The sequence below is a fragment of the Schistocerca piceifrons genome, chromosome 1 (genome assembly GCF_021461385.2).
Source record: "Schistocerca piceifrons isolate TAMUIC-IGC-003096 chromosome 1, iqSchPice1.1, whole genome shotgun sequence".
Classification (NCBI taxonomy): Eukaryota; Metazoa; Arthropoda; class Insecta; order Orthoptera; family Acrididae; genus Schistocerca; species Schistocerca piceifrons.
The window spans coordinates 20,217,589-20,244,173 of NC_060138.1; the positions used below are offsets into that span (position 1 = coordinate 20,217,589).

At 36.7% G+C, this 26,585-nt stretch overlaps 2 protein-coding genes across 3 annotated transcripts in view; one reads left to right on the top strand and one right to left on the bottom strand.

The window, feature by feature from the left end:
- The window catches only part of LOC124785009 (putative FERM domain-containing protein FRMD8P1), a 343,120-nt gene that overhangs the window by 114,310 nt on the left and 202,225 nt on the right, over nucleotides 1-26,585 (bottom strand). The window lies entirely within an intron of this gene.
- Nucleotides 1,625-24,756, top strand: LOC124785035 (5-hydroxytryptamine receptor 1A-like). The gene is made up of 2 exons (XM_047254146.1): nucleotides 1,625-2,104; nucleotides 22,478-24,756. Exons 1-2 carry the CDS (start codon nucleotides 1,642-1,644, stop codon nucleotides 23,365-23,367), a joined length of 1,353 nt encoding a protein of 450 aa, XP_047110102.1. The 5' UTR covers nucleotides 1,625-1,641; the 3' UTR covers nucleotides 23,368-24,756.

The following is a 26,585-nucleotide window of genomic DNA, read 5'->3' on the forward strand; positions in this document are numbered from 1 at the left end:
TTCGAATTATGAACAGCTGTGTGTTCCATAGGATGGATGTTGGACTCACTGGGGAGGGAATTTTGGAAAGGAAGGTGAAGCCATGTTGGAAGTCAGGAATTCCTGAAATTCAGATTGATATACTAATGCAAGCTTTCAGACTTTTATCAGCTGTGAATTGTCTCAAAACATTCTGTGACTGTCTGCAAATTATGAAACTTTCAGCAAATGAAGACATCAATAATTAGTAATTGGCAAATGCACGGTCAGTAGCATTGGGTCTTCAAGGCCTGTTCGCATGGAGTTTAGGTTTTGAGGTGCAATGAAACTCTAATGTTAACATCAAACAAAGAACACAATGATTTCTACATCAATGTACTTCAGCCACAGTTGTAAGGCCTCACTCGCTGTGGCTCAACATGTTTGGATCTGTAAAGAACACAGAAGTTGTGAACACATCACTTTTCGCCATTTATAAAACTGAATAAATGTCCTATTGAAAAATGATTCAGTTTGAATTAAGTAATCACAAGGGGATACACTTCTTAAAAATTTCATTTAACAGCTACAGCTTTTCATTCTCTCAACCAAACATGCATATCTTTGTTTCCCACACCTCGCTTCCACCCTTATCATTGTGATATTATGAACTGTATGCTTTGGTATAAAAAGGTACAAATTAAGGGTATAAACATCTTCAACTTTTATAGTCCTGTCTTCCTCAGTTGCGTGTAATATTACGGTATATTAATAATTTTTACTTATGGACCGTCTGACAGTCGGCAACAGAAACCAAAACATTGCATTGAAACAAGCGTTCAGTTCATAGTGCTGTGGAATGTGGGAAAAAACCGCAAATTGGCATTCATAAGAAGAAGAACAACACCAAAAATGCAACAGGAGCGTAATATGTAGGAAATTGTCCACGCAACCTGCCACTGATGATGCCTTGCAGAAAATAAAGGCGAAACGCGTATGGCACTAAAATTGTGTTTTATTCAGTTGCTGTCAGACGGTCCATAAGTAAAAATTATTAATATACCATAAGGGTATAAACTCTGCAGTATGAGAAACACCTTTTTATAAATATAAGGTGGAAACACTGTTGCCCTCATTAATATAGCAGTATCAGCGCAATACATGTTCAAAAAGGACATTATTTGAAAGCTAAGCTACAAGTTCAAAAGCTAGCTATTGTATATGCACACTACTCAGAGCCTCAACTATAAGATGAATGGTTATTTTTATTTTTTCCCATTGTGTGTATTCCACTCAGCACTTTAGAGTACCATATTAATTTCCATAAAAAATTTACTTCTCTTGCTTAATATTCAGTTTCAGATTTGCACTTTTAATACAGAAAGTTGAGTGTATTTAATTTCAATTTATAAATTAGAATTTTTCAATACCCCAAAGAAATGTGGTTTTTCTCCCTCTACATTCTGACCTGCAATTTACACAAGCAAGGCTCAACCATGTTCCATGAAGTTATAATTCTGAGAAGCAAATTCACACCCATTACACTTGATAACAGTTAGTCCCCGGACTGATATGACACAACACAGGAAGGAAGGAAAGAGCTTCACTATCTGTGTCCTGTGTCAACAAGAGATGAGGCAACAGCACACCCAATGCTCTGGCAATCCCCCCGTGCAGCTGAGCATGCAGTCTCCCATGGAGAACCTCTGGGACAGGATGCATCACTCTCCATCTACTGCAGTTGCTACAGATTCGTACCTCACAAGTGTAATGTCACTTGCTGGAATGTTAGAACAATACACTACAAGCTCCAGTTTTATGGATTTAACACAAAATATCAGTGTTCTAGCTAATAACAGTGTCAGCACAGATCAGTCACTAAATATCACCATAGTAAAAAGTGCTACAACACAGCTGCTGCTCTATGATTACCTCATCCCTGCAATTGGAGCACTCATCATCATACTGAATTTGGCTGTCGTGGTATCATCTGGGTTAATAATACGAAGTGGTGTGCAGCCAAAAACAACATACTTGTTTTTGGGGAACATTGCAATGGCAGATCTGATCACAGGAATTGCAGTCGTCTTTGGACAAGCATTCCCAAAAAATCTGAGAGATGAGACGACTTGTTTCTTCCAGTTGGGTAAGTTTTTTAATTTCTCTTAACTTTTATCACTGAGTAGCTTTTACTGCAGCTGTGACAGCAGCTAATTTCAGAAGTTCATATGCTAGAACAATTAGTTACACATATGGTTCAATTAAACACCTAATGTATGTTCAAGATCAGCTTCATCTGTGTCTAGTGTTTCACAACTTTTTGATAGAATAAATATATTATTTTCAGGTTGTTTCAAGTTGGAGACAAGCTTTTATTTTCTTTGTGATTCATTTGGTCATTTAATTTCCTATTGTTAGTTGCTAAATAAGAAATCATTTTTATTACTAAATTAACTGGAATATTTATCATGTTCTTTGACAATGGTATAATAAGTATGTTCAGAGTTTTTCATAACAATAACTATTAATGAAAAGTTCACAGCACTTATGCTGCAACAAATAACAATCAAAATTCAAGTTACTGTCAGCTGCTGTGAGTTGTGGGGCTTACTACCCCAACCACCCACACCCCTCCCCATTTGAATTAAAATTTTCTCCAAGATTTATGCAGAGGGGCTACAAAAGTCATGAGCAACACGAATTTTTAAAATAGTTCACAAATAATAAATTGACAAAAGTTTAAAAGAACCCTTTTGACTTGCATCATCCTGTAATTTAATGGCTGAAGTAAAATCTGCTACCCAAGTAACAGAAACTTGTCAAACAGCTTTAGACCAGTTTCTAGTCATGAAAAGTTTACGGAACACCTCACTAAAAATTTTCAATGAAGGTTTTAGTGACCGACTTGCTCAAATATTAAGCTTAAAAATGAAAGGCATTGTTATTAACAACATGTCTGTCAGATCCACAAGTAGAAGGTATAATCAGGATAATGTAAACTACTTCAACAGCTTATTACAGAAAGAAAAATGATCACAGGTTTCCAAAATTAATGATATATATTAACAATTTAACCCACTTCTTTCAAATTTCCTTCCCACTGAAAACTGTAACCATAAGGGGGAATTCTAGAACAAGCAGTTGGATCACAAGGGGAATAAGGGTTTCATGTCAGAGGAAAAGACAACTTCATGAAATATTAAATAAAAAAATTTCTCAGCTGAAATACACATATATTATAAAATATACTTCAAAATACTAAGAAAAGTAATAAGAGCACCAAAAATATTGCAGAATGATGACTACATTTATTATATTATTATTATTTTGAGCTTTTCCTCGTTACAGAGGCTTATCTCCAACATAATAATTTACTTGGAAATTACACTACAAATGATAAACGTTCTTGAACTATATTCTCAAAATATTTCTCCAGGTGTTTCGATCTTACAAGCTCTACAGATGGACTTTTGGAGAAGATCGGCAAGAATCTCCAGGAAAGAAAAGATAAGGAACACCGAAGTAATAATGAGAATGGAAATAAAAGAAAGAATATATGACGTAATGGATAGGAAGAAATTACAGTGGTACGGGCATGTATGGCGAATGGAGGAAACCAGAATACCAAACTTAATACTGGAGTGGGAACCAGAGGGGAGAAGAAGAAGAGGACCTTCCTCTGCGCCCATTCTCCTCATTGTGTGCTGTACATTTCGGAGCCAGGTGGTCATAGGTCGTCCTCTTCTTCTTCTCCCCTCTGGTTCCCACTCCAGTATTAAGTTTGGTATTCTGGTTTCCTCCATTCGTCGTACATGCCCGTACCACTGTAATTTCTTCCTGTCCATTACGTCATATATTCTTTCTTTTATTTCCATTCTCATTATTACTTCGGTGTTCCTTATCTTTTCTTTCCTGAAGATTCTTGCCGATCTTCTCCAAAAGTCCATCTCTAGAGCTTGTAATTTTTTAATGTGCTTCATGTTAATGGTCCAGGTCTCCGTTCCATACAGACTACATTTATAATTCAGAAAATAAAGTGAAGGCTACGTGGATTGTTATAAAAAAAAGTGTCCGGTGAACACAGATCACCCTGCAAAATTAAAATACTATCACAAAAAAATTAAAAAGTAACAAACCCCTTAAAAGTAGGCAACACTTTTAACAATTTTTTCACAGATGTGCTGATAATATGATACAATCAAACTTATATAACAACACTCAAGCCAATGAATACAAAATAAATGCTTGTAGAGGGTCACTGTACATCAGTTCTATCTCGCAAGAGAGCTAACGAAATAAAATTACTAAAAAATTCCAACTCTGCAGGCATTGATGGTGTTCCTGCAACAATCTTAAGAAGAGTGCATCAAACCTAGTTGAAATACTTACACACCTATGTAACTGCTCACATCGGGCAGGGTTTTTCCCTGATGTATTGAAAACATCTAAAGTCATTCCAATGTACAAAAACATGAGAAAAGATAATGTAAATAACTACAGACCCATCACAATTTCCCCCGTATTTCAAAAATATTAGAATAAGTTATGTATGACAAACTTATAAAATTTGTAAATGAAAACAATATCCTATGCAATGAACAACATGGATTCAAAAATAAGAGGTCAATCATAACTGCTATTTATGAGTGCACTAATTCCATACTATGCCTGATGGACAAGAAACAGGAATCAATAGGAGTTTTCTTGACCTGTCAAAAGCTTTTGACACGATGGACCATAATATTCTGCTGTCAAAGCTTGAAAAATATGATATTCTAGGTCTGTACAACAACTGTATTAGTTCCTTCCTGAGCAATCATAAGCAGTCAGTGTGCATGAAGCAGAAGAAAGTGGAGGCAGTGAAGGAAGTATTCATACATAAAATAAAAATCAATATGCATTACAGTTAACAAAAGAATAATAATTATGTAGGAAAAAGAGAGGGCAAAGGTGCACATTGACAAACTATTTATCGTTTGTGCTCATATCAATTAAATGGAGTAGTGTAGAACATAATTAAAATCAACACATCACAATACAAGACAAGAATAAGAAGCACAAAGAAAGCAGTATACACAAACACATTGAGAAAGACAAATACCGTTTACATTATTGTTAGTGTATGGTAAAATCTGAATAGATAGTCTAGATTGCATTTACATAGGCATATGTACATTAGTTTTGAATGTGTAATATATATATATGCTATTTTACTATACTAACTTTATAATATTCTTTCCTTTATAAAATGTAAGGCCTATTGATTTTCAGTTTTATGTAATGCAACATGACTACTGTGCCACCCAGCTTTCTACATGTTGCCCCATCCCTGTCCTTACGCTTAGATTTCAGTTTTATATTCATTTTAATTCTCTTGTTTTGGCATATTTGTAATGATGTATTACTTCCTTTTTAATATGCTTCATTTTTTAAACAATTTATATCTGTATTTAATCTGTTGAATGTTTTCAGTAATGTAATGTGCTGCCATTTTTATTACTTTGTATGTAATGTGAAATTAACTTACTCAGTTTTACTACAAAATTGGTCGCATGTACACGATCCCATACCATGTGTATGGAGCCTCTTACCTCCTTCGGTATGTTCGTTTTAATTCATGTTCTTTGAGACTTTTGTTAATTTATTACTTAACTATTTTAAATTGCCATGTTAATCATGACTTTTGTAGCCTTCCTGGAAATGAGTTTACTCCATACACATGAATAAACTTGAGTTGTTGAACAAAAACTAAATTCTTCCCCAGGGACCAAAGCAGCAGTTCATAAATAAAAAAATCAAAGATTACTATATTCACAATGGGCCTTTATAACATTGACGAGTGTTTCACAATAGCCCTTATAAAAGACATGTGAACAAGGAGACCAATAAGTAATAAGCAGTTTTGGCTCTAGCTGAGTCAGTATAAGTAGCCACTGCAGATACTTGGCAATCTTGCTCTGTGTAATGTATTGTTACCTTTCTGCCATGAAGAGTTAAACATACTAACTTCTCAAATAAAAGTCCTCCTGAGCTACAATACTTCACAGTAATAAAGTTACATCTGCCTACAAAAACTATGCATAACAAAAATTGTAATTCTAAAGTTAGAGACAAGTACAAAATATAAAATGGTGATCATATATCATATTTAGTTTGATGGTTTTATGAGTTATATGAAAACTATGACGAGCTTCTCTTATTTTACGAAAGCTGCTCATAAACTACATTACAGAGATGTGTATAGCAGCAAACACAACAGTAATTACAGTGTAACATATAGCTTCCATCAGTTATATGAGTCTGCAGAAAATAAAATACGCAACTACTGGTCAAGTTAAAGGGAATTATATGCACACAGTGTTCAGTTTTATCTGTGTGGAAACACTGTGCATATTTAGTATAATTTTCACAAATCTGTGTAGTTTTTGGAATGAATTGTTTTTACCTTCCCTACTTTGTTCATTACAGGGATAATCTTGTCTGATGTGACACGTATGTTAATTAAACAAGCTTATCACGCTAAACTGTTGCCATATGTTCTTAAACCCCGTTATCAAACTCAGTACCAATCTACGTATTGTAATAAAGGTTGCAACTTTTATGGCTCACTTCACTGCAAACAGCTGCCATTCTTGTGCCAGTAGAGATATCCAAGCTGTAGAAACTGCTTTTTTAATGGTTTATATCATTTAAAATGTAATACAATGACATATCTGAATAGTATAGTATTACCTTTGGTCTGCTAAGTATGTCCCTTTAATGGAAAACATACTGTAATATTTTAATGCAGTTGTACAAGAATCAAAAATATTATACATAAAAAGTTTCAAACTTCCAGACAGATTAGCAAACACAGACCCAGCAGGAAGCTTCAATCTGTGAGTACTTCTTTTGCTCTCCTTCCTGGAGAGGCCGGTAGGAAAAAGTACATGGTGGGAAATTACTTGCTTTTCTGGGACATGTTCTCCCTCTGAAGAATGCCACTGCCTAAATAGTTCAGTAAGAGGGGCAATACCTGCAAAAGGCAAATGTCTGGGTTTTTGGACATCATCTAGCACACAATTTTAATGTCAGGAAATTCTGTAACCGTATAGATATTTACAAAATCTGTCATTGCTGAAGAAGCTCTCAGCCTAAAGACTTGTTCGATGCAGCTCACTGTGCACGTCTTTTCATATCTGTACATCTGCAACAACTTACATCTATTAGAACCTGCTTACTGCATTCAATCCTCAGTCTCCCTTTGTAGTTTTGACCTTTACAATTCCTAAAATTCCTAGATGCCACAGGATATGGCCTATCAATAGATCCCTTCTTTTAGTGAAGTAGAGTGACAAAGCTATTTTTTCCCCAAATTAGATTCAGTACCGCTACATTAGTTGCCTGGTCTTACAATTTAATCTTCAGTATTCTTCTGCAACATCACATTTCAGAAGCAACCATTCTCTGCTTGTCTGTATGGCCTATTGTACAAATTTCAATTCTGTACAAGGCTGCACTGCAGGCTTCCCAGCCCTTAAATTTATATTCACTTTTCTTTCAAAACACAGTACTGCTGTTGTCAGTCTGCATTTGCTCTCTCTACTTCAGTCATCATCAGTTATTTTACTGCCCAAACAGCAAAATTTAACTACTTCTTTTAGTGTTACATTTCATAATCTAATTTAATCAGCATCATGTGATTCAATTTGGCTAGAATTCATTACCTTTGTTTTACTTTTGTTGCTGTTCCTCTTATAACTTCTGACCTTTCTGTTCAAGAGTTCAAAATGTATTCCCATCTCTGCCAGTGACACTACAATATTGGTGACACTACAATATTGTCAGTGTTTGTAAATCTTCTCCCTGAATTTTAATTCCCTTTCCAAATTTCTCCTCAGGATCCTTCACTACTTGCTCAGAACCTTGCCTCTTTCTCTCTTCCTAGTTGCTGCCTTCACTTTATGTCTTTTGAATCTTATAACTGCAGTCTGGTTTGTGTCAAAGTTACAGATAACCTTTCACTCCCTGTATTTTACCCCTGTCAGTTTCAGAACTCCAAATAAAGCATTCCATACTATATCATCAAAAGCTTTTTCTACATCCTCAGATGCTACAAATGGGGTATTGGTGGTGGAGGTGCATTCAGTAATTCCATAGAATATTTGTGTAAGCATTTTGCGAACTGTGATTACTTAAACTGGTGGTTTGTTTGCGCAACTATCTTCCCTTGCCTTCTTTGGAAGTGGAATTATTACTCTTCCTGGGGTTTGAGGGCATCAAATCAATAATGAATACTGTTGAAACAGAGGCAGGGAAAAAGCCACAGAAGACAACATTATTTTTGTTAAAGAGAAAGGGAGCATGTAAAAGACAGTTCACATACAGCAGATATTTTTAATAATTACATTTTACAAATAGTTGAGAAAACTGGTTCAAATAGTTCGGAAAAGAAAGCTAAACAGTACACAAATGGTACAGAGGAATTTTAGTGAAATCAAAATTAGTGTCATTTCCATACTTAAATAAGGAATCTCACTGTAACTCTAAAAAGTAAAGGTTCATGTGGAGATGGATTATATCTCCAATAAAACATGAAACATTAATTGCTGCCCAACAAATATAATGTTCTTACTCTTGCATGTACTGCACCATTACTTCAGGGTGTTTACCCATGTAGATTTCAGTGTGCCACTGTTAGGCATTCCACAGATGTCAGTAACTACTGTCTAGTGTCACTCCTCACATCATTTTCTACATATTTTCGGAAGATAATGTGCTCCATAGTTGTCATCCACCTGTGTAGTAATTGGATACTTAGACAATCACAGTTTGGATTTCAAAATGGCTACTCTACAGAGAGAATAATTTATAGATTTACATCATCAAATATCATCATTTGGGATCATCTGTGACTTATCAACGGCACTGGATATGTATTAAGGAATATACTATTAAGGAATTTAAGTTTTTATGGAATTCGTAGTACAGCACATGCCCAATTTAGTTCTTATTTTAAGGAACAGAATGTAGCAAGCAACCTTAGGCTGTATGAGTAAAACAAAGTGACACACCACATCATTTGCATGAGGAGCAATTACAATGGAAGCCCCACAGGGTTTATACAATGGATGTCCCGCAGGGTTTGATCACTGGCCCATCTTGCTTTATGTTAATGATCTACCACTTGACTCGATGAAGGCAGAATAAATACTAATAGTGTACTTCCAGGCGTTTTGCTGACTTTTCATTTCCACGCACAATATTTTGATGACACACACAGCGACCGTCTTCAGATACTGCAAGATTTTTTGTTACATGTACTCGATGCCTGGGCTCTGACAAGACTTTGAACTACTGTTGGTCTCACACCTCTATTTACAGCTGAGCCTTTCTGCAGAGTATACGAGCATTTTTGTGAAGCTGAGCAAAGATGCATTTTTGTGAAAGTTACTGACTAGTTTTGCAGAAATGAGCTAGCTTTAAATTTTAAAAAAGACACAGCTCAACCAGTTCTGAAATGGCAAAAATATACCACTTCCTGTTGTCCTTGTATAAGGACGACAGAAAATTCTAAGTTCTTAAGTGTGGATATTAATGCAAGCTTTCCCTGGAGAAATCATACAGTATCCCTGCTAAAACATTTAACTTTCACTAGTTTTGCCATAGGAATAACTGCCAACATTGGGGACATGGAAGTCAGTAAGTTAACATATTTTGAATATTTTCATTCACTGATGTCTTGCGGGATAATCTGACACAAACCCTCTATTTAATCAGAGCTATAAGTGGCCAGCATGTATTCAAACAATTGTCATGAACATGATCCGTGAAACATTTCATTAAATAACTAAGTAACTTACAATGCCTGCCTTCTAAATCCTACATCATAAGTGGAAGAGTTTTATGATGGTTGGTTAATCCGAGGATTATGAAAAATTCTGGTGGAGTGTCATCTACTCACGATGCTTTGTTTCAACTTAGAATTTTAGTGCTCTGTGAAATTATTTTCATAGTATTAGGTCACCAATCACATCTTCAGCCACTTCCTCAGCTGTTTTCATAATACTGCCATTACGATTCTTCCATTTGTAAACAATAAAATATGTATGCTACCCTAATTCACCCCAGATGGAATAAAATGGTATGAGAAAGGATACTCATTCACTATGTAGAGAACAAAATGGCTATCATTCTGGGCATCAACACTTCATTAGTAGAATGTCTTACCTTTGTACCTATGATGACTGTTAGTTACATATTTTAGAACTATCTCTTCTCAAGTAGGCATGAAAATGAGGAGAGGAGGTACTGGCTGAAGTAAAGCTGTGAGGATGGGTCATGAGTCATGCTTGGGTAGCTCAGTTGGTAGAGCACTTGCCCACGAAAGGAAAAGGTCCCAAGTTTGAGACTCGGTCCGGCACACAGTTTTAATCTGCCAGGAAGTTTCATGAGGGAATAATGTCTGAGTTGCATTATGCAGACGGCCGGGGTGGCCGAGCGGTTCTAGGTGCTACAGTCTGGAACCGCGCGACCGCTACTGTCGCAGGTTCGAATCCTGCCTCGGGCATGGATGTGTGTGATGTCCTTAGGTTAGTTAGGTTTAAGTAGTTATAAGTTCTAGGGGACTGATGACCTCAGAAGTTAAGTCCCATAGTGCTCAGAGCCATTTGAACTTTGCATTATGCATCACCTTCTTGTGTTTTTCTCTTTATACACTTCCTCCATAAGTGTGTGGTTGTCATTCTCCATATCAATGTTACACTACTTGTTAAAGTACAATAACTCATCTAAGTTACCCACTTAATTCAAGCCTATTAGAACTCAGGGGTAGCACATGGTTTTGAAAGTTGATTATCAGTAATCATCACGCAGTCATTTTTAATCCCATAGGAACCTACGCATATGATGTTTTATCACTAACATTATAATTTTAATATACTTTATTGCCAATCTGCTATTTTTCATAGCTTTTTTCTTTTATATCCTCATTAGAGCAAGAAACAGTTTTGAAATTTTTTTCTTTTACAACTTCATTAGAACCAAACCAGTTTTGAAGAAAAAATTCTCAGATATCACAATTGATGTGAGTACTGAAATGCCAATTTACTTCTTTGTCAAACCAAAACACCATCATCAGATGGTGTGACTTAGTGAGATACATACTCAGTGTAATATAGCTGCCCATTTACTGATGTCTGGTGAGCCGGAGTACCTGTAAGACATCTCACGGTCATCACGCCTGATAGTTCTTTATTGTGCTCAAAATGATGATGTGCTAATCTGTCAAAACATCAGGCTTGTCAAGGGTTTTACACAGCTGAATATTTGGCATGTCAGGGGAAGCTCAAGTTCTACATCATTTAAAACAAGTTGCAATTTTTTTCATCGCTTTGAAATCTCAAGAAGATCTGATGGGATATTTATGCAGCTGTTTCAGACAGTACTATTGATATTGTCTGTAAGGTCACGAATACACAGCATGAACAGTAAGGGTCTGCCTGGTTGTTAACATACGACATGACAAACAAGGCTACAAAAACACTTCTGGAGGACACTTTTAACTACTACATCTGTTGACAACTCTCCATCTGAGATAACATGTTGTGTTATCCCTACCAAGAAATCCTCAATCTAGGAACAAATTTCATTTAATGTCCCATATGTTCACACTTCCCATCTAAAAACTGAAGCATGCCATGCAGAGAAAAAATTTAAAAAAAACAAACTTGCTATAGCTGCTGATTTTAAATTGATACATAATTGAAAGTAGTTATGCTTCAAGATTCAGTACTAAAATCATGTTTTCAAACTGAATTTCTTTGAATCTACCAGATAAAATGCCCAGTGAGCAAACAGTTTCAGTAAAGTTTTAACTAATATGTATATGAAGATGTGTGTAAATTTTGAGTAAATTTGGTTATCTCAGCTCATTCTGCATCATTTACTGAGCTACCACAGACAGGAGCAGTTGAGGTATAGAAGTAAACATTAAAAGGAACTTTGGCAAAGCATGCATGTTCATATTTTGTAATAAAATAAAAGAGAGAAAATGAACTTTTCATCTCTGTACATCAGGTACTATAAAATCTCACAAGCTCATAAATAGTTCTCCTGACATCTTCAATGAAATGTTTCCACCCCGAAATCTGTGGCACAAAAGTAGCAAATAAATTAAAGTGGATCATAGAGGACATAAAAATGTCCAGAAAATTTCCAGTTAAGGAAAAGGCAGCTGCACAGTGAACTAAAATACAGCACAAATACTGATTTCATTGAATACGTTAGACTTCAAGAAATTATATTTAACCCTTAACTCACGAGGTGACTTTTCTGTAATGTATACTACAATGTGTGGTCCCCGAGATCCCTACCTTTAAACCAAGATTTAACCTGAAACTTCCTGGCAGATTAAAATTGTGTGCCCGACCGAGACTCGAACTCGGGACCTTTGCCTTTCGCGGGCAAGTGCTCTACATCACTTTCATATCAGCGCACACTCCGCTGCAAAGTGAAAATCTCATTCAAGATTTAACCTGTAAATCATTTGAAAATTTAATTTATGTTATATAACATTCATGGTTACAAATATACAAGTGTTGTTTAAATACTGCTTTCTGATTTTATTGCACTAAATAACGCCAAACAGTATTTTATTTTTGTATCAAGCAAAAATCACATACTTCTGTGAAGTTTTTTCAATAGTACACAAAACGAACTGTTGGAGAACTGAATTTTACGTACTGAAAAATTATGGTATCTCTCTAGAAAGCAAATTTTTGCATAAAACTAATTTCTGAGGTTTAAACTTGCATATAAAAACTGAACTCGATAGCCAGAAAAAGAAAGGCTGCAAAATTAATATTCAGTACTGAGATTTACATCTTTCTTTACCACAACTCGGAACACATTTAATTTTAACTAACACTAAATATTTTGTTGGAGAAACAGAAAGGTCCTCATTACCACTGTCTTGAAGTTCTTCCTCTGAATGGTCCTCTCATTCGCTAGCAGAACAATGACTACTGGCTATTGAAAAATCGTTGTTTTCTTTGTCTACTTCTTGTTCTATATCACTGACATTATTCTCCACCCACTGACTAAAAATTTCATCGAGTGTGTAAAATCGTCACATTCTTGCTAACACATTTTGTACTGAACTGAGAAAAGCAGGTGCGTAGTTCACAAGACGCAGTCTACAAGACCCCATCACATGTCAACAACACTCAAATAAAGCGATAATGCAACTGACAATAATAATCTGGAGGGTCGGTCATTAAAAGAGCGAATGTGGTGTATAAAAACGATCAGCCATAATTGACGTACGAGAGCGACTTGTAAAATTCTGGTGCGGTAAGAGAGACCACACCTTGTGAATTAAGGGTTAAAAGAGCTGCCAAGGCAATAAAACTACTGGCAAACAACAGGATAATTGGAATTCATAATAAATTTCAAAAATTTACCTGAAAAGAAACACTATTGCAAACCCAATTCAAATATGTGGGTGCTTCAATGAATTCCTTATAAATGCAACAGAATCTGAAATCAGTGCAACCAAATAAATCCATTTGACCTCAATGCAAATTCTGAACACCTTATAAATTTTCAAAGGTGCCACGAAGGCTGTAGAAGATGTAATCTTAGCATTAAAAAAGAAAAATGCTGCATGTGGGATGCACGTTATTAAAGCAACAGAAAAGTTCATAACACACTCACTGTCTCCAGTAAGCAGTTTTTTCAAAAGGCCTGCTTGCCAGAGGTACTGGGGTGTGTTGAAATTAAATGAATTTTCATAAAGGGAACCAGAGAGGTCACGGAAAGTTATCATCCTACCTCAATTCTTCAAGCCATCTCTAAAATATCTGAGGTGATCATTGTCAGGCAAAACCAAAACATTATTACAAAATACTATATGATCCAGGAACAACAAGACAAAAGCATTAAAGAAGCAGTAAACATTTTTGTTGAGAAACTAAACACATAATTGGGCAAGGGCAACAAGGTCGTAGGAATCTTCTGTGACCTCATACCGTAAATTATGCCTCGCTTATTGAGAAACTTAACAAATATGGCGTTAGAGGCAGTTTCCTAAAATAGCGTAAGTCGTACTTGTGGAACAGAAAAAAAGAGTTACTGCCCTTTCTTATTATTTTTTTGACTGGAAAAGTTTGTTATTGGACTGAGGATTTCTTGCTAAGGAGGACGCAGCATGTTATCTCGGATGGAGGAGAAGTAATATTGGATTGTAGTGACACAGAACTGTTGACACAAGCATTCATAACCTTGACGCTGGCACAGTCAGAGGGTATGTTTAATTTAGCTACACTATGTGATATGTATCATCAAGTTGATACATACTGTGATTTTTGTGTTTGTCTGCTGTCTATCATGGACTGGCCACTGTTGAGCCTGCTAAGTGTGCCAAAGATGTTTAGAGGACGAACCCTAGTCAGCCGTGCCACTTGCTCGTACCACATAATGAAGAAGAAGAAGAAGAAGAAACAAAATAACAAAAAACACAAGAATCAAATATATGTGAGAGAAAAATTAAACAAATTAAAATGATAATGCACCAAGAACACAGTATATATCAACTTTACGAGACATAGCTAAATCAGACTTTACTTGTGACTGCACCAGCAGTGGGAGTACGAATGCTAGTGTCAACAATTTTGTGACTAGTGTGTCGGACTGTCACTATTTGTGTCATATTTAATGACCTTGCAGGCAATATTAATACACAGCTGCCAACCTTGAGAAGATGCTGTCAGTAATCACACGCCAAAAGTGGAGGGTGGCCCAGGAGGCCTCCACCTTAAAATTTTAAAAATTAGAAGCCCGATTTAGGCCTTTAAACACTATATTCAGACACTGTTTCATTTCGTATTATCATTTGTGCTAGGCTTGTCTTTATGGAAAATCATCAATTGCCAAAGAAACAAAAAAGTTTAATTCCTTGCTTTTTGTTGAAGCACTCCTTCCCGTACCCCATATGTGAAGAATAGGAACCGGCCCTAACGATGGGACATATCCTCTGCCATACACTTCACAGTGGTTTGGAGAGTATGGATGTGGATGATGATAATAATACTTCAGAGTGCCCTACAAGGCTCCAGTCCTATTTCTGTTCCAAATGAATGATTTGCCATTAAATATCACCTACCCATCAATTCTACTTACAGACAGTACTTCTGTGTTAGTTTAAAATCAGAAAGCAGAAAAATTCTGAAATCATTAATCAGTATCTTTGGTAATGTAGAAACTTAGTTTCACTTAAATAGGATGAATCTAAACATATCTAACACTCACATTATGCAATTCAAAACCAAACATTCAAGACTGTGCTGAATTGTTGTGATTAAATTTGGATAAAAATTTGAGCTGGCAGACACACACTGAGCATCTGGACAACAAAGTGACCGATTTTCAAATGCAATGGAAATATTATCGACTGCAACTGTTATGGACACAAAAACAGCAGCATTTAATAATATTGTTGTTTGTGTGTCCATAACACAACAATGGTGCAATGGGTGGGGAGAAGGAATGGCAAATGGTCAGCTTCACTGCTATGTATGCAAGCACAATGATAAGTAAACTATCCATCCAGACAAAAGGCAAACTGAGGCCAGTGGCCGAGAACACCACGAATTGGCACAGATTTAGAATGCCTCACTTGTGCAAAATACAGCTCACCCTTTTTACACACAAATTTCAAATTGGATGCCGGAAGATCATCTATACATACACTTCTGCAAAGCATTCAATACTGTGCCACAATTTCAACTGTAAACAAAAGTCTGTGCAAATGGAACAGCTTCTTAAATATGTGACAGCTAGAAGACTTTTCAATTGACAGAACAGAGAAAATTGTGCCAGAGATGAAAGCAACACCAGGAGTGCACTAATGTGTGGTAGGTCCATTCCTGTTCTCCATGTACGTAAAGAATCGGTCAGAAAAGATGAGCAGTTTGCTGACAACACTATTTTGTACCAGTAAGTGTTGTCATCAAGAGGCTGTATGGAGATTAAGGATTACTCTGACAGAATCTCTATTTGGTGTCACAAGTGTCAGCTCACTTTAAATGTGGATGAGTGTTCATTAATGTAGACGAGTAGAAGAAACATTCCTTTAATGCTCAAAAATAGTATTAACGGCACACTGTACGACTAGGTCTCACTGTTTAAATATTTAAGTACAATGTTGCAAAATAACATTAAATACAATGAGCACATTAGGTCAGTTTTAGGGAAGGTGATGGCAATAAGATTTACAGGGAGAGTTCTGGCAAGATGTGTTGTTGCTGTTGTGGTCCTCAGTCCCGAGACTGGTTTGATGCAGCTCTCCATGCTACTCTATCCTGTGCAAGCTTCTTCATCTCCCAGTACCTACTGCAACCTACATCCTTCTGAATCTGCTTAGTGTATTCATCTCTTGGTCTCCCTCTATGATTTTTACCCTCCACACTGCCCTCCAATGCTAAATTTGTGATCCCTTGATGCCTCAAAACACGTCCTACCAACCGATCCCTTCTTCTAGTCAAGTTGTGCCACAAACTTCTCTTCTCCCCAATCCTATTCAATACCTCCTCATTAGTTATGTGATCTACCCACCTTATCTTCAGCATTCTTCTGTAGCACCACATTTCGAAAGCTTCTATTCTCTTCTTTTCCAAACTGGTTATCGTCCATGTTTCACTTCCATACATGGCTACACTCCATACAAATACTTTCAGAAATGACATCCTGACACTTAAATCTATACTCGATGTTAACAAATTTCTCTTCTTCAGCAACGATTTCCTTGCCATTTCCAGTCTACATTTTATATCCTCTCTACTTCGACCATCATCAGTTATTTTACTCCCTAAATAGCAAAACTCCTTTACTACTTTAAGTGTCTCATTTCCTAATCTAATCCCCTCAGCATCACCCGATTTAATTTGACTACATTCCATTATCCTCGTTTTGCTTTTGTTGATGTTCATCTTATATCCTCCTTTAAAGACACTGTCCATTCCGTTCAACTGCTCTTCCAAGTCCTTTGCTGTCTCTGACAGAATTACAATGTCATTGGCAAACCTCAAAGTTTTTACTTCTTCTCCATGAATTTTAATACCTACTCCGAATTTTTCTTTTGTTTCCTTTACTGCTTGCTCAATATACAGATTGAATAACATCGGGGAGAGGCTACAACCCTGTCTCACTCCTTTCCCAACCACTGCTTCCCTTTCATGCCCCTCGACTCTTATAACTGCCATCTGGTTTCTGTACAAATTGTAAATAGCCTTTCGCTCCCTGTATTTAACCCCTGCCACCTTCAGAATTTGAAAGAGAGTATTCCAGTTAACGTTGTCAAAAGCTTTCTCTAAGTCTACAAATGCTAGAAACGTAGGTTTGCCTTTTCTTAATCTTTCTTCTAAGATAAGTCGTAAGGTTAGTATTGCCTCACGTGTTCCAACATTTCTACGGAATCCAAACTGATCTTCCCTGAGGTCCGCTTCTACCAGTTTTTCCATTCGTCTGTAAAGAATTTCCGTTAGTATTTTGCAGCAGTGACTTATTAAACTGATAGTTCGGTAATTTTCACATCTGTCAACACCTGCTTTCTTTGGGATTGGAATTATTATATTCTTCTTGAAGTCTGTGGGTATTTCGCCTGTCTCATACATCTTGCTTACCAGATGGTACAGTTTTGTCATGACTGGTTCTCCCAAGGCCATCAGTAGTTCTAATGGAATGTTGTCTACTCCCGGGGCCTTGTTTCGACTCAGGTCTTTCAGTGCAAGATGTAGCATATCTATAAAGGGGACAACATACGTAACAAACAGGCAACACATTCTCGAGTGCTCAGGATTCCCACCACGTCCGGTGAAAGGAATTCCGAGGTGTGCTGCGACATTTGTCAGCAGTAAGTTAGATCTGTACGAGACTGTCATGCAAATGTTCGAGACCTCAGATGGGAATCACCAGAGTGAAGAAGTCAAATTTTTTACCAAATGCTGTTGAGTAATCACATTTGTGATAGACCACACAACAATTCTTCTGCATTCAATGTTTCATCCATGCAAGAACTTCAAGGATGCCATAAGGAAGATTAGGGCTTGTAGAGAGGCACACAAGAAGTAACTCTTCTGTTACTCCATTTGTGAGTGGAACTGGAAAAAGAGTAATCAGCAACAGTACAGGGTCCCTTCTGCCAGGCACTGTATAGTCACTTCTGAAGTATGTATGTAGATGTAGATATCCCAAATCCAAATTAGACAGATTATGACAACCCCCTAACAACCTCTTGCACTGATCGGACCTGTTTCCTAGAAAGAATACACTTACCTCCCCTAAATGTTTCACACAGACAAGATGTTTCCAATGACCTCCCTTGCTGTTGTACCACTTCTCCATCCCACAGCTCTTTTACATATCCATGCCCACAACTGTCCTTATCCTAGATCACTAAGTAGATACAATTTTCTACTCCAGGTGCAATATATCCACAATACATGAGATCAGGTATATCTGCATGTACATTTACATCTGCACAGGCTTAATATGACCTCAGTTTCCTGAATTTTAACAGTGAACCTTCTAAACCAGCAATAAGATTTGGGAGACGATGCAAGCCTGACCGCTTTAAACTACAATCTTCAACAGCTTTATTATTTGAAGACAGAACAAAAGTTACAGGACTATATCAATCCAGACACCTCTAATATCCTCATCGATGATGCAGAAGGTTACAAAACAGACTAATGACTTCAAAAACAAGATACAAACAGAGAAATTAGATTAGAAAGGAATAAACTGATAAGACTTGTCACAGGAGAGGAATGTGATAGATAATTTTGGGTAATGAACACAAGATTGTTAGTGTTTTGAAGCAAAGTGTAGTGCTCAGCAATATCAAATGTGGTCTATGGTCTGAAAATTATACTAGGCACATAGCTGACACTGCTCCTCATATTGATATAACACAGTGTCACTGTGCAAGCAGTATGAAGAGTCATGAGCACAGCGTTCTCTGAAACATATAATGCAAAGCTAGGAAAAGTAGTCAATAAATAATAGCATTCATAATTTCATTGACTATATTAACTATCAGCCATCATTAAACAGCTCTGCTCTATTTCTGCGTATGATGGCTACAGCAGAATATAATAAAATTGGCAACAAAGCCTTTTACTGATTACTATTCATTCGACATTCACTCAGTTACACAAATATTTGCTACAGGATAACTGTTAATTACATTCTGCTTGAGTGGAGGTCTGTACACTTGAACATATTTATATACTATGCTCCTTTGAGAAGAAACATCCAAGATATGAACCAGAATCACAAATAGATAACAATAAAAATAATGTAATTCCAGAAGTAACAAGGTGAGGTATACAGAGCCAAATGAGGTATTTAGGAAAGATAAAGAGCAAGAGTTGATGTTCTTCATTTTGAAATTATTACAAATGAAGGAACTTTATACAAAAGAAACTTGCTAAATTATGTATGGAATGTCTTTGTCGGAGGACAATTCTGCAAAACTGGAACAACACAGAAATTTCTCATTCTACATTCATTCAGACATTCACAGAGAAGGTGACAGACAACAAGGGGTAAAAAGCTATACACATATCAGCATACTTTCAGTAAAATACAAGATGTTCACAGAATTATCACGAACCACACAGGGTAAAAAACAAGGTGGCTGAATCATCTGCAAGTCATGATGAATTATAAAGTAAAGAGAGCAGTATGAAGTACCATTATATCTGGCATTGAAGCAGAATTGACAAAGTCTGTACTGATAGCTCTAGGAAAATTAGGCTTAGGTTCAATTTATGTTGGTATAAAGAAAAACGTGTACTAAGTATTACATTGCACTTCATCAGGACAGTTGGAATTCAAAGATGAAAGAAGAGTCTGAGAAGATTTCGTACCACATTCTTTGAGAGTGTTTTCAGGTCCTTGATTGAGAAACATAGAAAAAAAAGTGTGTTAGTGGAACCTGTCTGAGATTATTTGGTTTTGCTGACAACGATGTACAGCCTATCTCCAGTGCCACAAACCTCGACAACAAATAGAACTTAATAAAGTGAGTCAGAAATGAGGTTTAAACATCATTTAATTATCAGAAGACAAACACACTGAAAAGAAAACAGTACAAATTAATAGTGGATCCATAAAAACAGTGGACAAGTTCCTATATTTAGGGCAGATGAAGACAATGACTGACAGACTGTGAAAGAAATGGACAGAACAATAAAAATGCACAGAAGCACTTTTGGTAAACCTACTAGGCCCGTCAAAATTAAGCTTCCTGCGTATCTTAAAAGCGAAGTGTGCAGTACCAGTTGTGACTTTTTGCTGTGAGACATAGACTTTTAACGTGCAAAAATTGAAAAACTGAGGGTCTCTAAGCAAACAACAGAAACATACAAGACAAAAATTATTAAGAGAGACAGGAAAACAGGGGAATGGAGCAGGAAACAAACTGGATAAATAATCACGACCATTGTGATAATGAAATGGAAGTGGACAGGAATATAGATAAATAATAGTAGATGGATCGACAACACAAGAAAGTCTACACCTGATCCCGAGTGATAAGAAAAGACTGGGTTGACAACCTAACAGAAGATGGATAGAATAAATTTGAAAAATACAGGAGCAACAGGGATGCATATGTGTCAGGACATAATGATAGAAAAAGCTAACAAAAGGCATTATACGGGACCTGTTAAAAAAATTCCAGAATTTTCTCCACAAAAGTTTTCTATGCTTACCTTTTACTTATTGTGCATTATCTCATTCAAAATACTCTCCTCCACAATTGATACACCAATCCCAACACCATTTTCATTTCTAGAAGCAGTCTTGGTAAGCCACTTGTTGGATCGCACAAGGTGCTGTTCGCAAATTTTCTTTTATCTCATCTATTGTTGCAAATCTTCATCCTTTCAATGGCATTTTCAATTTTGGAAATAAAAAAAAGTCTGCAATGACCATGTCCCAAGAGCACAGAGGATGAGGCAGCACAGTGATTTCGTTTTTTGTGCAATAGTCACACACCAACATGGATGAATGTGCAGCCTGCGTTATTGTGATGCAAGAGGCATGAATTGTGCTCTCCATGCCAACCAGCACAGATTCTGAAAACATCTATCACGTAAAACCCAAGTCACACTTTTCCCACATGGCATACTGGAAGCTTTGGATCAAGGCAGTCAGGTAGATGCAGCATTTCTTGATTTTCAAAAAGCATTTGACTCAGTACCACATCTATGCTTATTATCAAAATCATGATCATGTGGGGTAACAAGCTAAATTTGTGACTGGACTGACGGTTTTTTGGTAGGGAGGATGCAACATGTTATCTCACATGAAGAGTCATTATCATCATCATCATCACAATCATCATCATCATCATCATCATCATCATCATTATCCACTTGTTATTCACTGCTGGTCCAAGGTCTTGTCTCAAGACTTGCCCAAGCATAACCTTTTCCTGTTATACGCATCCATGTTTTCTAATGTCACTACATGCCCATGTATTAAGATGTGACTACAATCCTCTCTTGTGTCTTGCATCATTTACCTCTCATTTGTCTGGTCACAACTACATCACTGTTTATTTTCCTGTCTCTCTTAACAGTTTCCAATACTACTCTCTCCTCTGTGCATTGAATGAACACAGTTTCTGGATGGTTTTCACTTTAGACATCTGTGCCTCATTGTCACGAGTTGAAACTGATAAACACATAGGTTGCAATCTTCCTCTTCTGACACTTAGTTTTAAAAACTTTACTTAGTTTAGAAAAAGCACCACAGGTCATATTTTGCTGTCAACAGACTCATCTTCAACTGCTCTAAATAAAAATATTCATTAAATGATTTTATGATCCCACTACTAATTTAAACTATTTTCTTTTCTATGTATTCACAGAAAATAACTTCAGTCTTACTACACCATATTTTAAGGCCTACTCTCATTTGTCGTGGAAGTTTATCTCTTCACTAGAGGCAAACAGTACAATGCCAGGATCAAAATGTTGGTTTACTTATTTTCCATTAACACTTATTCCCTCTTCCACTTTGCTAGTTTAAAGTTTTTAAAACATGTCCTGCAAATGTTGTGGATAGTTTCAGCAACAGGAAATTTCCTCGTGACCTTAATCTCTCGAATTTTCATGTCTACTGGACACTAGATAACAGATGGAGCAGAAGTTTTAAGCAGCTATGTGTACTAAGAGTTAATATGTTAGCCAATTAAAGGGTGTCACAAAGTAACACTTCTGTGAGATCCTTCATGCGTACTAACTTTCACAGAAACGCAGAAAACATTAACTTCAGATATGGTGCATAGCTATTGCAAATATTAAGAAAAATATTTTTTATGTATACTCCTTCACTTTGGTGGTTATTGTTAGTTAATGATATTAAATCCAGAAATTACTGCTGTTAGCATATGGTGAAGTGTGTTTCTTTCTATAATTATTGACCTATTGCTATGCACAGTTGCTGTCACTTTTTGTATCATTTATAGGTATGATTCTATCGAGTACCCTCTCATCTGTATGGAGTGTGGGTCTGATTGCTGTGGACCGCTTCCTTTACATCGGTTACGGCCTGCAGTACCAGCGTTGGCTGTATCCGAGAAGAGCTCGACTACTGATCGCGAGCACCTGGGTTCTTGGAATAGTTGTCGGATTCCTTCCTGCTTTTGGGTGGTCTGGTAATACTAACAACGGAAGAGTCTGTTGGTTCATTCGAATGCCAGCCGGACTCGTCTTACTGGTAACATACCTCGGCATAATTCCTGTGATCACTGTAATTATACTTTATTCTATCATTTTGTACCGTGCCTTAAAAAAAGTTCGTCAGCTGCAAAGAGCTGATGAAGAAGCTAATACAAATGGTTCAACTCAGAATCAGAGATCACCCAAAAACAATGCAAAAAATATGCGCATCTTTCGAGGAGGAATGAGTACACAAATGGAACCAAAGTCAAAACCTAAAAAGGCAAAAGCTGTTAAAGTTGTCCTCTTTACCACAGGTTCTTTTGTCATAACATGGGTGCCATATTTTGTTGCCTGTGTCATGTATCTTTTGTGTAAAGATGAGAAAACGTGCAAAACTCTAAGCGTTGTCATTGCAGCCCCGCTGGCGATACTAGGGTTTTTAAACTCGCTAATCAATCCTGTAATCTACGCATGGTGGCACAATGGTTTTAGGACTTTCTTAAGAAAGAAGGTCAATCAGCTACAAAAGTACAGAAGCGATCGAAGCAATAAGAGCTCGACAACAGGGAGTCGCAGCACGCGAACGACGTCGGGCAGGAGCAGTAGCAAGTCCAGTGCACGCAGAAACTCTGGCAGCAGGGAAACAGGTGCACTTGCGCCAATGGAAGCAAGCAAAGATGAAACACACTTATAGAAACTGCACAGTTCTTACATCTAAGACAAGATCTGCATATACTATGTTTGGTGCTCTGGACAGGAATGCTTACTTAGTAGTGTTTATAGCACTCAGCCAGTGAAAACCCTAAGTTCAATTTCAGTGTTGTGCTGCTCTACAAGTATAGTTCCTTCTTTTAACATCGCTATGTTCTGTTCACAAGGGCAGAGATGTATTGTAAAGGTATGAGAATAACTTTTAGCTGACCTACTTCTATTTTTTGATTACTACATCATAGACTCCTAAAATTATCTGTGTATATATATATTTTTTAAATTTTGCACTTCAAAACCCAAGAATTGGGAAGATGGAGAATATTTTGTTTGGCCAATCAAGAACAAAAATCTTGTGACTTCATTTGCCTCATCCTTCAACAGGTTTGCAATTTTCATGTGTGAAATGTGTTATTACAGTGAAAGCAGGAATTTATTGAAACTGAAGGCAAACTGGTAAACAATAGCACTTTTTTACATAAAAAAGATAATTAGCTGTTCAGGGAGTGACAGAAACAGTGTATATAGGAGAGGGGGAGGAGAAGGAAGGTATCCGCCACATAAGAGATTGTAGGGATGAGCGTTACATACTAAGTGCAGAAATACAACAAGTAAATGATAAAAGTTAAATTCAAAGACCCAAAACCAGTAAGCCAGCAATTTTGGTACAAGCAACTTTCACTGCTGGTCTTTAAGGGTGACTGCAAAATATTTTTAAACAAAAGAAGATAAATGAAAAAAGGAAGGAAAAAGAACAGAAATACAACTGGCAGTCACATCAAAACAGTAAGAAATTTAATTCCTTGTCAAGACAAAATGAACGTACTAGGTAAATAAAGAATGCAGAGCTGATACATGCACCTTCATTCAATCAATCTTGTGATGTAGTATTTTCAAGATGGTCTACTGGATACTGCTAAGTACATCGATATGTGATGTTGACGTGCAAGTTGTTTGGTTTGTGTCAGTCTGAGAGTTGTCTTGGGCTACACACAGATGCTTTGATTTGGCTGTTAGGTCATTGTCCAAAGGTTTCCTCTGAATGTGAATTAATATTGCCAACAATGCGTCACAGCATAAAGGAAATGTATGCGAGAGCTAATTACACCCACTGCTAATCAACTAACAGCAAACACCAAGAGTAACATACAGTAGCCTATGGAATGTGCACTGCTTTCAAAAAATGCATACATTCCCTCAAAAGTTCTGTTATACTTGGAATTATATGTCTGTATTTACACAGGATTAACCGACTTTATTATTTATCACCTATCAGAAACTAAGTATTGTTCTAACTTCATATATTTCATGTCAGTGAGCATGTTAAATGATCTCTGTTTTTGGTAGACATTTTTATTTGTGAATCTCTTGTCCTCAAAAGGATTTGACATAAATGAGTTCTCTATCTCATTCTCTCTTTTTTTCAAAATTTTTAAGTTTTTACACTTCTATAAGTTAAGTATTTTGTAACTTCAATTTTGTTAATAAAAGATTAAGATGAAGTAAATGTGTTTATTTTTGTGACTGGAATATACACACCCTTCCCCCCCCCCCCCAACCACACACACACACACACACTTTTCAAATATAAACTAAACAGTTAAATATTTTTAAATTTTCACACAGCACAACTCATTGCTATATCACTTTTCAACATATAATTTCCTCACACAGAAGTTCACCAGGGCTTACAAAGTGCCTGATTTTTCAGAGAAAAGAATTTGTTTGGGACTCTGTCCAACTGTATATGAAATGCATAATTTACCTCTCCATTACATCAGAGCTTCTTGGTACCCAATGCTTCTTTGAGTCATCTGAACTGAAATTGCTTGGAGAAAGGTTTTTTGAGTACAAAGTCTGTCCAGCGATAGTAGCAGCTCTTAAATGAGCCATAAGGGGTCATACATTGTCATGTTGCAACAGAACACACATAAACAGCAACATATGATTTAGATTTGATTTCAGAAGAAAGAGATTTTTATTTACTTTTTGTTTTAAAGGAGTGATACTGAATTCTTGTAAATGCTCCAAGCTGATTTTTTTTGTGTCAAAAACAGCTCAGTATAACATTTACTGCAGATGCTTTTGTTTAGAATTTGTTCAGTATTGATGATTCAAAACTGAATTGCTTGTCACTCATTCTCTTGTTTTTTAGTTGGTGGCGGTGGACCCACTGGGTCTAAAGCCAGTGGTGATTCGCACAGTGAAGGCACCAATCTCTTGCTGAATGTGTGTACCAGTCGCCCAGACATAGGCGTCAGCTCTGGGGTGGACACCTTTCCGCACACTTTGTAAAGCTGGACCGCGTCATGTGTCGCACATTGGCTAATGTCCCAACATAATTCATGGGCACTCGACAGTCCATCATCTAGTGGGATCTGACAACTGCAGTATTTTCTGAAGTTCGCGATGTAACGTGAACTTCCTATTTCATTCGTAGGCATACTGCTGCAGTACTCATGCAACACTGAACTGGGCTTTTATCCTCCACTAAATTTTGATACATTTTTCAACTTCACTGTGCAGAAAACACAATTACAGAACATTCTCAGTTCCTGGTGTGACTAACTACTCGGGTGGCAATCTTTGTACTGTTCCTGTGTTGTACTTTATTAGTGTCCCCACATTATTTTTTAATATTATTTTTAAGTGAATTCAGAAAATATAAAAACAATGCACAAAAATTCAGAACAAACAAGTAAAACTCAGGACACAGTAGAATTATTGCTCAGTTAAGCATAATAACTAATTATTCTCATGTAATCCACTATACCACTGGCACGAGGTTAACAGCAGTATTGTATGTGCAGTTGAGATGTAAATACAAACACAAATTTCACACGTTTTTATTACTTCTTAACTGTGAGCAACTGCCCTCGAAATTTGTTTTCACTAAGCATCAGACTGCAGCAGTTATCCAAAAGGCTTACAAAAATTAATTTCTGTGTGTGTGTGTGTGTGTGTGTGTGTGTGTGTGTGTGTGTGAAAAGATTTTGGGAGGAGGGGTAGGACACGGGCTCCTGCAGAGGCTGGTAAGATCCAATTATAGGAAGAAGAACATTACAAAACATTTGTGGAATGCAGTGTGATACAGATAATAACATCTGACAGATTCTGCATATGGTGTAGTTAGATAAAGGACAATACAAAACTTTTCTGCAAATTAAAAGGTGCATTTCTTAACAGAGACTGGCACTATAAATA